The sequence below is a fragment of the Convolutriloba macropyga genome, chromosome 2, assembly GCF_964194025.1.
Source record: "Convolutriloba macropyga chromosome 2, txConMacr16.3, whole genome shotgun sequence".
Classification (NCBI taxonomy): Eukaryota; Metazoa; Xenacoelomorpha; order Acoela; family Convolutidae; genus Convolutriloba; species Convolutriloba macropyga.
Genome location: NC_134469.1, coordinates 9717950 through 9734905, shown reverse-complemented (window position 1 = coordinate 9734905; position 16956 = coordinate 9717950). Strand labels below are relative to the sequence as shown.

The 16956-nt window shown below is 36.5% G+C and overlaps 2 protein-coding genes across 2 annotated transcripts in view; both read right to left on the bottom strand.

Annotated features, from left to right (window-relative positions):
- Positions 1 to 8368, bottom strand: part of LOC142355469 (uncharacterized) — a 152490-nt gene extending 144122 nt beyond the window's left edge. The window contains exons 1-3 of the mRNA XM_075407634.1: positions 8253 to 8368; positions 7637 to 7661; positions 7089 to 7199 (exon numbers count right to left, since the gene is read on the bottom strand). Of these exons, the coding sequence (XP_075263749.1) occupies positions 7089 to 7199; positions 7637 to 7657 (132 nt within the window). The 5' untranslated portion in view covers positions 7658 to 7661; positions 8253 to 8368. The remainder of the gene's footprint in view (positions 1 to 7088; positions 7200 to 7636; positions 7662 to 8252) is intronic.
- Positions 8369 to 12520: 4152 nt separating this feature from the next.
- On the bottom strand, positions 12521 to 15467 carry LOC142355453 (uncharacterized). The gene is made up of 3 exons (XM_075407633.1): positions 14972 to 15467; positions 13063 to 14828; positions 12521 to 12988 (listed from the first exon to the last, which is right to left on the bottom strand). Exons 1-3 carry the CDS (start codon positions 15465 to 15467, stop codon positions 12521 to 12523), a joined length of 2730 nt encoding a protein of 909 aa, XP_075263748.1.
- Between the last annotated feature and the right edge of the window lie 1489 nt (positions 15468 to 16956).

Genomic DNA, 16956 nt, shown 5'->3' with positions numbered 1-16956 from the left:
TTAATCTCTGGGTTTTAACATATGTTCTCGCAATAGTGTTTTGTTACACTCGCGAATTTATTAAGCTTTGGAACAAAATTTGACCTCACTGCTTTTACGCTGGACTTTGTGCCTGCATACCATTCGAACGTATTTATTACTTTCCTATGAATGCTAATCAACAGTATAATGTATTGTTAACATTATGTGTATACATTTTGTGTGTTTGTGTATGTTTGTGGTTACTAGTGTATTGTATAAACGGTTTAAGATGATACCTTCAAACTAAGACCAACATATGCTAGGAACATTCTTTTATTGTTTCCTTTTCTTGAAACGGTTTCAAATGAATTTGCTTTTGTTTGATCAAGAATAATTATGTGCTTCATAAAACAAATCCCATTTTTTCTGTTGTTAATAAATTGTTTTCCCGACGCAATGACCAATAATCCATTTACTTATATTTTCAATCATTTTAATGCACAGCCAGGCTAGCGAAACGAAGGTATGCGTCTTGAAAAACAAATTGTATGCAGAAACTGTTTAAACAAAATCCACAAAAATTTTTTATCGGTTTCATCAATATACCCAAACAACAGTGTAAGGTTAAATTATTTTCTGGCTGCAATTGAAATTGTGAAATTGTAGTGAAATTGAAGGGTTTGATTTTGACGGTTGCTCAAAAATTTGATATAAGAGTATTTAGAGGACAAATGAACATACTCGTATATTAATCAATTGGAGAGCTTTGTAAAAACCATTAACTCTAGAGTCAACAAGGTAACGAAATTGGCGCCAAATAAAGTGAAAAAAAGAGACGTTCCTTAATTGATATCATTGATTTGATGATTAATGCTTGAGCAAAACTAGTTCGTCGACCAAAATTTTTAAGTTGTGTACTTTGTGTGAATATCAAAAGCAGTTCTTCCTTTTAGAAAAGGATACAAGCAAACATTTACCAACAAAATTTTTGAGATTTACGATATACCTGAAACAAATCCCCCTACTTGTAGTCTCATTGACGCATCCCAAGAGCCAGTCAAAGGAAGATTTTATCGATTAGAGTTGGTCAAAGTTAGAGACAATAGCAGTGAAATAACAATACATGAATGAATTCAAGGTTCACTTAGTTTCAGGTTATCTTTCCTCAAAATACATTGTCTTCTTTCAAAAAATATTTCAGTGATGAAATGAAATTGGAGGTGGATTGGCGAGTTGCATTAAGTGAAGTTATGTTCCCCGCAAAAATAAATCAAGTGACCAAAAGTGATTTAAATACATTTTCTTCTGAAGGCTTTAAGTTTTATGAGAAAAGTATTCCATTTGATGCTGTCTCCAGACCATACGGAGGAGAACGAGCTATCATTGGAATTGGTTCCAATGAAAACCGCGACCAGATTTTGAGATCCTTGAAAACGGCTACCCGATTGCCTCATTTTGACTGTTACTTTAACAGAATCAATGGGGTTTTGTTCCTCTTTTTTGGTAAAAAACGAAAGAATTACTTTTCCGAATAACGAAAATTCCGAGTATAATAGGTTTCAACAGTATTCATGATGGGTTTGGTTATCATATTGGATACAAGATGTTGGAAACTTTTGAAAATCTGACCATGGCAGATGACGAGGAAAAAAATTTGCTGTTGATTATCCTTTTGATTTGTCTCCAGGGAAGCAACTGATTTTTTTACGTTAACTTAATTGAGTATCAATAAGTAGGCGATAATAGATCTCCTCTTATTCAAGTCACTGGTTCAAAACAACGCCTGAAAAACAGTAGCCCCTGCGAAAAAGAGCCGACACACAGAATTGTTTTCAGAAATTTGGAATACAAAATTTATTATCAAAAAACTTTAAGTCAATTGAAATTCAATTGCGAACAGAAACCGGAGATTTTGTTCGATTCGCTGGAACAGGAAAAGTTATTTTTGACTTTAATTTTTAAAAAAATGATTGAATGGAAGCCTACTATCAACAGCAATCGGTGTCACCATACTTTTCAAGACACTATCGCCAACGAAGAAGTGGTTTTTTGGGCTTTAGCAGCAGGTATTCGCAAAGCCGCATTACCGATTGCAAGAATATTTCTTTGGCCAGTAGCGTGAATTAATTGTCCGAGCAGCTCCTGAGCTGATAGATTTAGTTACAAAAAAAGTCTCTAAGACAAGAAAAAGTCAACTCTGCATAAAGCTGTAAGAAAACAAAATGGCGGATCAAAAACAGGAAGAATGCGTCATTTGGAAACCAACGGTGAAAAACCAAAACAAGTCATTCGTAAGAAGAGGCCTTTGACGAGAAGTCGGTCAAATTTCGTTTCTAACGTTCAAAATGATTACTAATTTACTGCCCGCAGATGCAGAACGCACCACAATTGATTTCTCTGCTTATTACTTTTGACAATGCTTTTACTCAAAAAGTCGGACGATCACGGACGGTGGTCCTGTGCTTGAGTTTGAAGTTTTGGTTGATAGGAACAATTTCATAGATTTACAAAAACTTCTCCTTGAATTTAAATGCAAAATCTCCTGGAACAATAAGGGCGATTTAAGGACAGGAACTGACGCTGCAAATGCAGATGCGCCATACTTAAGCAAAAACGCATTACATTCCCTATTTTCAGAATGCACTGTATCTGCAAACGTTGTTAAAATTTCCAACACAAACCGAAATTATGCGCACAAAGCGTTCATTGAAACGGATTTTTCTTCAGGAAAAACTGCAAAAAGCACATGGCTAGTTTGTCAGGGATGTTATTACGATGATGAGCCAGCTAAAATTGATGGCACCGATGGTCGCGCGGACAACTGAACGGCCAGAAAAGCTCTTGTTGCTAATTCCCAGGAAATCTATTTTATTGGAAAGCCGGCGGGTGATATTTTAACTTGTGACAAACACATACTTAGTGGTGTTACTCAGCGAAATTCATTTAGAAGGTCTACAATTGATTTTGCTGTAATTTCAGAGTCGAACAAACATTACAAAGTTAAAATAAATGAAGCTAATGTCTACGTTAGAAAAATGACAATAGCGGATCATGTTTTGAAGGCAATTGACAAAAGTCTACTAAAAACACCTGCCGTGTATCGCTATACAGAAGTATTGCCACGAACATTTTTTTAGCTACAACTGGAATAAGAAATTGGAGCCATAAGGATATTTCCTCGAAAAAAAATGTACGACGTGTAACAATTGCAATGGAAACAGATCAAGCATACCTCGGAACTAATCGCGCTAATTTTTTTCACTACCAGAAATTCAATTTGAGCCAAATTGCTGTTTATAGAAATGGTCAACCTATTGTTGGAGCTCCGGTCTCAATAACTTTTAACCACCGCATTCACTCAATACTCTGGAAGCCTTGGATTTTCTTGACAAAGGTAGGCATGGCATAACTCTGGACAATTATCCCAATCATTTTATTCTAGCTTTTGATTTAACTTCAACGCAAGAGGCTTCTCATGATTTCATTCATCCAGAACTTACAAATGGCTCAATTTCGGTTCAATTTACATTTGATTGAGCATTGGCCGCCAACGTAGAATTGTTTTTTCTGGGCGAAAAAAGCTCAACATTTTATGTCAGTTCGGAACGAAAGGCAACAAAAACTCAATTATCAGCTACCCCACCGATGGATAGTGATGAAATACGCTATTTGTTGTGAAAATGTTTTCATTTCAGATATTATTTTAATGGAGTTTTGCAGCGGATAATTTCCCAGAGATAGCGAGAGGAGATTTTATCATCATTAATGCTTCAACAGCGCAATATGAAGGAAGTCATTGGATGGTTATTTTGTTTCACGAAAACAACGTTTATTTGGCTGACCCGCTTGGAATCCCGATACAAAACTACCAAATATTGTATTTCCCTCTGGTACAGTTTTACAATGAAGTAACTCAAGTACTCAAACTTAAGCCAGTTCAAAATCAAAACTCAAAATTTTGTGGAATTTTTTGCATTTATATAGCGCATGTGGTGTTTGGTTACAATCATCCATTATTGCTGAATATGAACAATAATGATTTGCTACGCTTTGCATTTAATAACATCTTTAATTAATTTTTTCTGCTCAAATGTTTCTTCAAAAACAACAAAAAAGACAATTATTAATTAGAAGACTTCGATTCCACATTAAAATTTATCAAAATCAAACTATTGTCAACATGCAAACAACCATAGCCACTATTTAATATGTTGAGTATTTTGGAAACCTCACCGTACAAACCAACATTATAAATACTATAAAATGTATCAATCGTATAAGTATGCAAAAAGTTAGTTAGAGTTTGAACACTATTGGTAAAAATACAATCAACGTTATGTAGTTTTCTCTTAGAGTTTGCTAAGGTGTTGCTAGTTGTAGTTCACCGCTTCGTCGATTTTGTTCATTCTTTCTCCACGAACAATTGTATTTGTTAAGTTAGTTTTATTAAGTAGTTTGAAACAGGTGAAAAGACAAGGTATAACGAAAGGTTTGGATGCTGTAGACTTGAAAGAATCAGGAAGTTGATCATTGGAGGCAATAACATGATAATGAAATCCAGGTCCTTTACAAAAGTCATCATGCATATGCAAGCTCTAGGCAAAGTTCTTTGATACTGTATGGTCAAATATAGGCTCACTTTGACATATAAAGCAACGATATTGTTTGGCAAACTGACAAAAGTATTCCGGTGTGCGCTCAACGATTGCCTCAACCATTTTCGTAATTAATTTTCTTTGTCGCTTTCACTTGCTTTATTCGTAATTTTTGTCGTGATTTTTTGTGCTCTTCCACCTTTGTACTGAAATTTTTCTTCGAGATCACTTGCAGAAGCATGTCGTTGTCTTCGTTAACTTTTCTTCGCACTTCCTCGAGACGATAGATCTTGAATCTTTTTTATTTTCTGGCCGAGAAGATCGAATTCAGCAGCTGAGAGAGGTATTCTTTGATTAAAACGAAATTCATCGGAATCTTTTTGAAGAGTCGTAGAGTACTATATGTTCCCATTGTTTCATATGTTTTCACTGAAGCAACAACCATTCGTTTGCTAGAACACGAAATTTCGTGGTAAAAGTCACTATTATCTTGAAAGGAAAATTTTTCAGTCATAACTTTGTTTCCGTTGTGGACAAGAAATACACTCTAAAGGGCATCAACACGCTGTAAGAGAAATTTAGGAAATGCGGCTTGCTTTGAATTGAATCGTAAAGAAAATGCTATACAAATAAAACCATTTAAGAGCACTTCTCCTCACTTTGGCTCTACATGCAAAGATATGCTGAAAATAGATAGCTAAATTTAACTCAAACTCAAATTCAGCCTGTTTTTATGGTTGCCACTCCCATGTCTACCATGTAGTGAAGTGATACATGAACACTTCGAAGAAGTTTTCATAGAAACATAAATGGGTTACTCGCCGGCAAAATTGTCAAAATCATGCCTTTTGTGTTCTTAATCTCTCACACTTTTTTATCCACAATTTCAGCAGAAATAATCAAAATGAACTTTTACACTGAATACTGTACAATTGAATTGGACGTCAGCTATTTCAGCCGACTGTTCTTTTATAACATTTGGTTTGCAAAATAGTGATAGTTTTAACTATAAACAATAAAAGTAATGAAAAAACATATATTCAGCACCCAGTTAACCAATATTATTTGTTTCATCAAGCTGTTAAATAAAAACACTTTCATCGTAAGTTGCGTTTAAACTAAGAAACAACACTTTATTCTACATTCTTTGCCCAAGAAACATCAATTTTTTCACTTTTTTTTCAAAAAACGCCAAAAAATGACAAAAAATTAACAAAAAGTTACATGCAAACAACACCCAATTACTCATTATTAATTGTTCGAGCAAACTTTCACCTTATAAAACTTTGTTGCCCACTCCATTATATTATTCAAAAATTTAATATACCAAAATTATTTAATATACATCCGATTCCTCAACAGTATTTCTCCAACCATTTTTTTAAACTTTTTTTAAAGTGTATGAAACTGCTTATTGACGGCGAAAAACAATTTTTTAAAACTTTATACCACTAAAAAACAGCAATTTTTGCACTTTTTTTAAAAAAATTTGTCTGCTTTTGGAGCAAAACGACTTCCAAAAAGGCGCCTTAAGCGCTTCATCCAAACTAATTTTAACCCGTAAATTTACCAAAATTCAATGGCTTCTATATCAAACATTTCCCGTCCCAATAATGAAAACAAAAAATCACTTTCTTAGCCGATTTTCAGACAAATTTCAAACCCCAATTTCTTCAATTTTTCAGTCAATTTTCACGATATTTTGTCCCCCATTCATTCTCATGCGCTACTTTCAGTTCAAAACTCCACTTGAAACTTCTCTCAAGGCTTGAAAGTCAACAAACCTCCAATTTCATTACTTCGCATTTGCTTGTTAATTCAAACATATGGGCAATAAAACCCATTAAATTAATACCACTTGTGCGGTCTCAGACTTGCAAAACTATTAAAATTCTTACATTGGAACAAAAACTTATCAAATTTAAACTATCTTTTTTTCCCTTACCTCAGTATTCCATCAGGTTAGTCGCTTTCGCTTTTTAGTCTTTCATTAGTCTCATTAGACTAGAAAAAGGATTAAGAATTTTCAAGAAAATCGAAAATTTTCGAAAAATTTCACAAGTTTCACTCATTCATTGCACCAACTTTTTTCCAAAAAATTTTGCAAGTTCCACCACTTTCACAACACCAAATTCACAAAAAAGTTACAAGTCTTTGCCAACCACGAGAAACAAATATTTTGAAAAATTTTACAAGTTTTCGGCAAGGGCACCTAAAAAAGGCCATACCGGTGTTGTAACGGGCGGGGGGGGGGACAGGTCCCCCCGTTAAAATACCGGCATTTTCACTACTACTTGCGTTACAACTCTGGGTTGAACTAAACTTGACGATTACAGTCGTTATAAATTCAAACTTACCGATAATATTCTACAATTGAATATCAGATACCAAAGAAAATTTGTAAGGGCTTTCGAAATTTTTGTTTTACTAAAACCAAACACGCCGACGATATTTCTAAATATTTGTCTCGTTCAAAAAACGGTGATTTCTGGACTAGGACATATGGAGAAGGGATAGAGTGAGTTTCGCAACCTGAATCGCTTCCAGTGACAACTTGTAGATGAAGACTGAAAACAGTATTTCTTCTTCTGGTATCAACTCTCTCCCTGTACTCCCGTCTTCATTTGGTTGACAGAAGAAATCCTAATCGAGATCTTGACATGAAAAAAATTTCGGGACGCAATTTAAATTGTCAGTGAAACTACTATGCTCCTAATTGTTTAATCAGTCAATGCTTCAGATCTTTAGCAAACTACCATAAACCAACTCGATGTCGAGTGTTCGCTGCCCAGGTCGAGGTTTTCGTTATTCGTGGCTAGACCCTTTGAGAAAGTTTTTGATCATGGGCACACCCACTGAACTGCCATTGCCATTAACAAATTTATCCTTCGGCGACGGCACTTGGCGATGTAGTGGGGCGTATGAGCATCTCGACAAACTAAAATTTGTCTACTTGAAAAATTATTGTTGTAACGAAAAAAATTAGAAAGGAAATGTGACCATAAAACACAGCATGTGAAAACATTTGGAACAGGCCTAAAACACTCTTCGATATGTAATTTTGTAGTCAAGATTTCGACCAGAGATTCCGTAGTCTCCATGGTGCTAAAAAAATTATGAACCCAGTTTTAATCCGTTCTAACAACCATTCACTGTTCATGAAGTTTAATTGCGCAAGCTTATAATTTTTTGCAAATATATGAAGTTAAGTAAAAGTGTAGTAATTAGCGATGACTAGCCAGAAGTTTCAACGCAATTTTTTGGCCAAAATTTGAGGAGAATGCTGCGAAAGCGCTGAAATTACAGAAAATCAACTCTAAAAACGCATAGTTCTGTAAGGTCAACGCTAATAAGCGAATTCCTATCTAAAATCAAAGCTGAAATTGGCGTTAATCGAACATAATTTCTACGCTTTCACTTCATTGGTCAAAAAACTACGCTAATAGCTCTGTCTCTGCTATTCATATGGACGAGGAATTAACAAATGAAGACAAATGAACATAAAAAAGGGCGAAATTGAAATTGCACAATTACAAATGAAGACAAACAAATGAAGACAAATTGAATTAACAAATGAAGACAAATGAACATAAAAAAGGGCGAAATTGAAATAGAAATTGAAATTGAACTTTTTATATTTACAAATTATTTGATTTTTTGTTTCTTTTAGTTGACGAAAAAAATGGAAATATATACCTGATTTTTCTCTTTCTGATTCTGTGCAATTTTCAGTTTTACTTTTTTTGTCAATTATAATCAATAACAGGGAAGTATTCACTGCATTCTTTTTAAAAATAAACAAATTTAGCTGGTATCTGCGGTTGATTTGGTCTTTACAAAAAATGTCTTTGTTGTGTTCACCGCGGCAACATTAAAGACAAATTTATTGGTTTCAATTTTCGTAAAAACTTTGCTTTTCATTAAAAAAAAACGAACATAAACTGGTTTGAAGTTGAACTTTATTTTCTATGATAAAGAATGCTGTGACAGCGAATCTATGTAGCTTAATTTTTTAGTTTTCGTAATTATGTCAACTAAGTAATTGAAATGCCAAAATTTTGGTTAAAAAATGGTAACAATTTGTTCTTTCTACTTCCTTCTTTGTCTAACGGCAAATTTAAATACTGTGCCGAGCATTTTTATTGAACTCGACAAACTTAAGTATGATTTAATTTGCCGGATTTCATTTGTCGAATCAATTATGATACCTTATTGCTGTTAAAGTTTTGGAGTTAAATCAAAAGTTGAAGATGAAACACCGAAATATATCAAACAAAGACATTTTTAGTACCTATTATGAAAATTTATCAATTAAAAATATAAAACCAAAAAAGCATTGAGGAAATGTTTCCGGAGACAAACAGAAGACAAACAGCTATAAATGCTTTTTTTCATCATCCAAAAACGTTATCTCTTCTCCATGTGTTCTTGCGCACCGCAAAGCGCTTTTTGTTAACGCAATGGCGTCTACGTGTTTTAGTCAAAGCTCAAAGCCCTCCAATCTTTTTCGGGAACGCCAAAGTGAAAAAAAGATAAAAAAACAACAGTTGTGAAATATTCCTTTATTATTAATTTTTTTTGCAACTTCTCCGCTAAATCGGTTGCAATTCGTTTTTTTCCGCAAAGAAATCGCAACACCCAACGAGGAACCTTCAGAACTTCATTTCTCTAACTTAAGGTTTTTTTGAGATCAGTAAGCGTCCAAAATACGTGTCAGGGGAAGAAAAGCGAAGAGGACTTACAACTTTGCAAAATTACCCCCCCCCCCCCCCCAACCACCCAAAGAAGATTTTCTTAAATCCACATTTTTCAAAACTGGCATCCATGTGAGCACTGTGGCAAATCAGGCGATCAGTTAAATATTTGGTTCCCATAAAATGACGACTACTAAATTTATCTCAATTTTGACTTGTTTCGATGCATGGGAAATGTGAAAAAAATGTACAAACTCAATTTTTTTGATAAAGTCTCCGTTTTCTCACGAAGTTTTCCCAACCGAACAAATTTTCAGGCAAGGAAAAAAAACTTTAGTAAGTTTTTTAATATCTTTTCAGGTGTCAACGCTAAAAAAACGCAAAATTATGAAAGATTGGCGTTAAATGCATTGAATTTATGTAATATCAACGCTCGAGCGCAGATCTCACATAAATTCAACGCCTTCAACGCCAATCTTAGGTTTTTGCGTTGAGTTTGGCGTAGATCTTAAAAATTTTGCGTTGAATTTAGCGTAGAACTTTTGAATCGCGTGCTACGCTCAGTTGAATCGCGTACTACGCTGAATTCAACGAAAAATATGTAAAATCAGCGGTAACTAGCGTTGACAAGTCGGAAATTTCACCACAATTTTTATACATATTTTTTCGTTGAATACGTTGAGTTTACGCAAAAATATCTAAGAAAATTGCCGCGAAAGTTCCGACTTGTCGATGCTAGCTGCCTCCGATCTTACAAAACTTTGACCAAATTCCTCGGCCTGGGCGAGGGTGTTAGGTTTTTTCGAAGCTGTTTCTTGGAACTGCAATTTTTTTTTAAATTGCTATTATGTTCAAATATTTGATATCACCACAACATAGAGCATGCATAGCATAAAAATTATAAAAACTTTCTAGTTGTCTTCATTACAGTACTTTGTACATCAAAGGAAACAATTCAAAGTGATCACACACAAGGTATCATTGTATGAAAAACATTATTGTATGAGTTTTCTGTGATTACACCAATAACGATTTTTCGCGATACCAATTATCACTTTCGTCTATGATGTTCTGATCAGTGTTTGATTTTTTATTGTGATGGTCTGACCTGAAGCGATTTTGGTCTGTACACAACCTGGACATGTCTGCAATTAATTGTTTTCAAAAATAACAATGAATTGAGTAGATTGACTTTCTAGAAAAAAATGACTGTTTGAATATAAAAGCCAAATCTGAATACTATACTAACAAAAAAACTGAAATCAACATAAAATTTTTTCAGATATCATATGAAACATTTTTATGTTTCTATTATTATACTGAATTTCGTTAATATACTAAAGGATGAAAAAGAATGGCTTTAGCAATAAAATTAAGAAAATTTAATAAAATCATGAAGAAAGCTTCCTATGAAACAAATGACATCCTGTAAAGTGTTCATTTCAAATAAATTTTACTGCAGTATTCTTAGTTGATGTAAAAGTACCCGGGTCAAGGATTTGTCGAAGATGTGGGGTAGAGGAGATCATTTTTTAAAAAATTTTTGGTTTTTCATCTGTCACATTGACCGCCTTAAGTATACTCAGAAAATCATTTTGCTTATTTGAATTAATAATGGTTGATAAAAGCGTTTAAGATAAATAAATCAGTTCTCAGTTTTTCTAGTTTTTGTGTGTTGAATTTTGCCTGCTTTTCTTTGATTCCTTTTGTTTTGTCACTTCTTCTCTTAACCATTGAAGATCTGTTTCGGGCAAAGATCCATAATAGTGCATAGATGTTCTCTAATGAATTGGGCATCAATGATGTATTGATGACATAGCCGGCCCCATTAGCAGGATTGCAAAGAATAGTAAAGTAAGTCCATAAAATTAAAGACAATTCTCGGTTGAAAATACAAACTTGGTAACCCATTAACAAAGAAACAAGTTTCGAGATAAACGAATAACTGACGTTACGCAAGAAAATCAACTTACGGATTTCAAGGAGGGTTTTTGCGAAGATAAACGAAATACGTGAGAATAAGCGGTTAAAAAGCGTAATAAACCGATAAACGCAAAAAAAATAAAGTAAACATTTCGCAAAACTGCGGGTCCGCAGAAAATTTAATGAGGAGGTCAAAATATAGATGTCCGAGCGCTCTGAGGGGAGTAAAAGGTTGCTACGGTGTAGCAATTTTTCTACCCGCGCAGAAAAAGCAGAATTTGAGTACAAATTGTCATGGAAAAATTGTTCTTTTCCTAATACCAGAACTTACAAAGAGGCGAACCTTGTAAATTAGTGTTTGAATCAATGATAAAAATTAGTCAGCTAGAATTTTGCTTAATTTAACAACAGGGCGAACTTTTTCCCCAAATGCGGTTTTTAGTTTAACGGATCTGACAATTTGGTCCGAACTAGGATATACTTCAATGACTTTGGCCAGTGGCCAAAGACCTCGAGGCGTGAAATCCTCCAAAACCCAAACTAGATCGCCTACTTTTAAATTCGGACAACCTTTAGTCCATTTTGAACGTTTCTGCTGGTTTGGGATATATTCTCCAAGAAATCTGTTCCAGAAGTGTTCGGCCAAGTGCTGTGAAGTTCTCCAAGACTTTGAGATTGTAATCTTTTTCTCGGAAAAAACACCAGGTGGAAAATTAACAGTGGGTTTGCCCAAAAGAAAATGGTTTGGTGTTAGGGGAAGTGGATTATTAAGGTCACTCGAAGTGTATGTGAGGGGACGACAGTTCATGTTAGATTCTATTTCGCAAGTGAAGGTAGACAACGTTTCATATGTTAGTGTTCTTGATCCAATGACATTGTACAAAGACAATTTGAACACTTGAATTAACCTTTCCCAACTGCCACCAAAATGTGGTGCAAGAGGAGGATTAAACTTCCATTTAATTTCAATATCAAGAATTTGGAGTTTTGAGGCAAATTCCTTTGATGCTCTGAGTGCTTCGATACCTTTCTTTAGTTCCGAACAAGAGCTGACAAAAGATTTCCCGTTGTTTGAAAGAAATTTTTTTGGCATTCCGCGGCGACTAATGAATCTGCGGATGCAATTCATTGTTGAGTCTGTAGACAGGTTTTTTGCTATCTCCAAGTGGAATGCTCTTACCACCAAGCAGGTGAACAGAAGTACGTAGCGTGTAGCGTGTCTGCCGCATTGAGATACGGGGAGAGGACCTATGAAGTCGAGTCCTGTCGTCGCAAAGACAAAGTGGTGCTCACTTGGTAACCGCTCGCAAGGTAGATCAGACATTTGAGGTGGCTGGATTTCCTGTATCATTCGCCGTCAAGGATTGCATTGGCAGACTGTCTGCCTAACGACAGCTCGCATTTCAAAATCCAATAGTATTGCATAAGGAGACGGCGCGTTTGTTCAACTCCTGAGTGAGTGTTAGCAATGTGAAAATTCTTGATGAGCAGCTTCACAATTGGGTTTAGACCATCCAGAATGATTGGGTGTCGGGCAGTCTCTAAAATCATTGCCTTGGACAACCGACCTTTGGCGCGGAGCTGATCATTACTGTCAACATACGGACAAAAGTCTTTCAAACGACCTGATGCTGAAATTTCCTTTCCTTTACGAAGAGCAGATATTTCGTCTGCAAAATTTTCAATCTGCGATACCTGGATCAGATACCTGTACGCAAAAGTATGATGAGAGAGAGCAAAATTTTTGTTTGCTTCTTGCAAAGGTCGCGGAAAAAGAAGCAGTACGCAGTCACTCTTATCAACCGATTCCAGTTGCTAAAACGTGTAATATCTATTAGACACCCTTCAGTTGACGGTTCAGGGGCTTCCAATGGCTGTATTGAGAATACCAGTGGGTTATGCTTCAACAGATCTTGACAAGGCCACTCTTTTTCTTCAGAGCGGAGAAATGATGGTCCACTCAACCAACGAGAAATTGCATTCATCTGTCGAGCCTCATAGCCTCTTGAGCGGTCATCAGCGGGATTATCAGAAGAAGCGATGTAGCGCCAATTGAGAGATGAAGAGACGTCAAGAATCTTTGCTAGTCTATTGGCAGCGAAAATTCGATGCAGCATTTCGGGAGTTCTCAACCAATGGAATACAGTTGTACTATCGGACCAGAAAAAGTAATTTCCGATTTCCAAATCTTGCTGTTCTTGGATAAACTGAGCTAATTGCGCGCCATACACTGCCGCTTGCAACTCCAGGTTTGGAATAGTCATCCTCTTGATCGCAGCTACTCTGGCTTTGCCCATCATGAACACTATATATACTGTTTTATCAACGTACTCAGTTCTTAGATAAAACACTGCTGATAGAGCATACTCTGAAGCGTCTGTGAACGTGTGAAGAGCTGTTGACTGAATTTTCGTGTTTCTACGGAAGAGAGCACGTGGAATGCTGATATTCTGATAAGTTGGAAGTTCGTTTTTGAATTGGAGAAAGTCTGGGAACTGCTGAACGTCCAGAGGTGCGTCCCATTGTGGACCTTTATACCAAATTGCTTGCAATATTTTCCTCACTCTGATTGTTAAAGGGGCTATAACGCCAAGGGGATCAAAAATTGAAGCGACGAACTTCAAAAGTTTCCTCTGTGTTGTGAATTGATCATTGGGAAACCTTTTGAAAAGCCTTTTGTTAATGATGTACTCGTCAGTGCTCGCGTTCCGCGGTAAACCCAAAACTTTTTGAGGTTGAGGTGATGACAGATCAGGCTTCAAAAAATTTTCGTTTGCGACATTTTTCAAGAACTCGTATGAATTAGAGTTCCACTTTGTGAGGTTGAAACCACCAAGTGAAAGAAAATCTTTGGTGCTGTTCATAACGTTTACAGCACTTTCAACGTCTGCTGTCGAGATATATAGGTCATCCATGTAAACATTACGCTCAATGATGTGTAACACTTGAGGAAATTTGTCCTGATTGTCACGTGCTGAACGACGAAGAGCGTAGGATGCTATGCATGGGGAAGATGTTGCGCCAAACATATGACGTGTGTATTCATACTCTTCAATTTTGCCATTGTGATTCCAGAGAAACCAAAGAAACGCACGATCAGAGGGAGCAACTTTAATTTGCTCAATGTCTGCTGAAACTGCCACTTGCTGCTCCCGGAATCTTAATATGACTCCCACAAGATTACTCAACAAATCGGGTCCCTTCAAAAAGTTTGAATTCAAGGATTGACCTTGAAAAACACTGGATGCATTGATGACTCTCCTGATTTTTCCGGGTTTGTTTTCATTTGAAACGGGATGATGAGGAAGATAAGAACATGCTGTTTCTTTGTCTGTAGCTGGATCAACTTTGACAACATAACCATTTTGAAGATCTTTCTGGAGCGTCTCCTCGTACTTACTTTGTAGATCTGGTTTTGTTGAGAGTTTTTTGTTTAATTGCTTTAACTGTTTTTCTGCTAGCCATCTGTTGTTTGGTAACTTGGCGTTTTCCTTCCAAAGAAGGCCTATTTCGTAGTGACCATCAGAAAAGTTTGTAGTCGACTCAAGGATTTGCACAGCTTTTTCATCATTTTTAGACATAGCCCTTCTTGATGAAGATATACCGTAGTTCTCAATTTTCATCAACTGTTGAACTTTTGTGAAAAGTTCATTGTCTAGATGAGGATGAGAATTGATTTGCGTTTTTTTAACACTGGATTCTGTTCGTCTGCTGTGACGCTAGTTTTACCTGCACATGTCCATCCTAGAGGAGTTTCTACAGCCCAGGGCGTGTTTTTTTGGCCTTAAATCACCTTACTGTAATGGATCAGTTCCAGATTGTCAATGCCGATGATTATTGAGACTTTATTTTCATCAACATTAGGGAACGAAATGTGATTGAGATGTTCAAATTTCTTGCAAAGCTTGTCCAGCTCATTAGTGTTAACAGGGTTCATATTCAAATCGGGTACTGCCAAGACTTCGTTTACAAGGATTGGTGTCTTATTAGACTGATAAGGTTTAATTTTTAAAGACACTGGAGAACAATCTATTTCTTTTGTTGTGTGGTAGCCACTAATAGGCATCTTGCCAAAAGTGTTCATATCATTACCTAGAATCAGAGCTGCGGATTGGAGGAGGAGGCTCCGACAACTTCCGTTGTCGAGATAAGCATATGCCTCAAACGTTTTCTCCCCGTTAGACAGTTGAACTGGTAAGAAAGCAACTTGACCTGTGCCATGCAGTTGAACCGATTCAACTGTTGAAGAGGGTCGGATTGCTTGATTTTTTGCAATGAAGCTTTCTTGGAGCATTGTGTGGTGCTTTTTGCCGCAGTCTGCAGAGCGACAAACATTTTTTGATGTGCATTGTTGTACATGGTGACTACCAAAACATTTGAAACATAATTTCAATTTTTTCACGTGTTCTCGTCTATCGAGTGGAGACAATCTTGGAAATGAGAACATTTGTATAAATACTGACAGCTACCGTTGTTTGGACAAACGACACCTTTCGCAGAGCTTGGTTGAAAGCTATTTGACGGGTTTGTGCGTTGATCCTGGTTTGATCTGTTGGACGGACGATTGAATTGGTTTTGCTGATTCGATTGCTTCCAAAGGTTGTTGAGTGCTTGGAGGTTGAGCTGATACACAAGAGGTGGGTAAATCTCTGCAAGCCTTTGCACAGATCAGAAGCCACTCCGAAAGCTCTTTCAGAGAAGGTTGAAGTAAACTTCTTTCCAAAACGTGCTTATTCCATTCCAAGCGGACTGGTGTTGGAAGCTTGTTTAAGGCTTGATTGACATATGTAGTGGAATGTATGTCATGGTTGAATCCAAGTTGCTGACATGTGTCCACAAGGGTTAAAAGGAAAGCAGAGAACTCTGTGTAACTGTCTGGGATTGTCAGCTTAGGGGGTCTAAAATATGACAGTTTTTCGAGGAAGGCATTGACAATCCTGTTCAGATTACCAAAATGTTCTTCCAGACGTGCTAAAGCGGGTGCGTACAGACTGCCATTGCAGCCATAGCCGTCAACCAGTGCTTTTGCTTCTCCAAACAGGAGCGATTGCAGATGAATCATTTTTTCTGCAGAGGACATTGGAGAACGATCAATTGTTGCTTGAAACACACTGAACCACTTTAACCAACTTAATGGATCTCCATCAAACTTTGTTGCCTGTAACATCGGAACCGATTTCTGAAAACAAGAAGACATTGAGGTAGGAGTCTGAGGCACAATACCAACTGTTGGAAGTGTAAAGGATGGTTGCGAAGTTCTGATTGCCGGATTTAAAGAAGAAGTTTGGGCCGCCTGATGGAATGAGGGAAATGCGCCGTCAATTTTTGCGGAAGTGGAATTGAAGCTAGCAGAGGTAACTCTAGACAAGGCATTGTTGATGGTGCTTTCGCCTGATACGTCAGCAGATGTGGTGGTGAGTTGTTGCAACAAATTTGCCGGCGGCAAAATTGTGTTTGAATCTCCCATTAAATTACTGGGTGCAACACTGTTAGGGAAGGATTCACTGTAAGAACTGTATTCAGCGGGTGCTGAGAAAATGTTGGTCGTTAGGGATGCCTCAGTATGAGTTTGATAACTGCTGTTGTCAAAGGTCACCCTCGGGATGTTATTTGTTTGGTTGCTTTTGTAAAAGTTCCTTTTTGTATTTTCGGTATGCGGAAGTAGTCTTCCGTATCTTGAAATTGAGTTTGCTCAAATGAGAGCATAGAGTTTCTGCATCAGATGATGGTGCTTTGTCTAAAAGTTCTTGAATTGTAAGTTCGTACTTCTCCTGAAGTTCTTT

Bases quoted from the DNA above. Each gene is read 5' to 3' on its own strand.
- LOC142355453 (XM_075407633.1), bottom strand. From the start codon at position 15,467: ATGCTCCAAGAAAGCTTCATTGCAAAAAATCAAGCAATCCGACCCTCT. The intron at 14,829-14,971 runs GTAAGGTGATTT...ATCCTCATCTAG, and splicing joins TCTGGAACTGATCCATTACA to ACAATGAACTTTTCACAAAA. The intron at 12,989-13,062 runs GTATTCTCAATA...TACACGTTTTAG, and splicing joins TGTTGAAGCATAACCCACTG to CAACTGGAATCGGTTGATAA.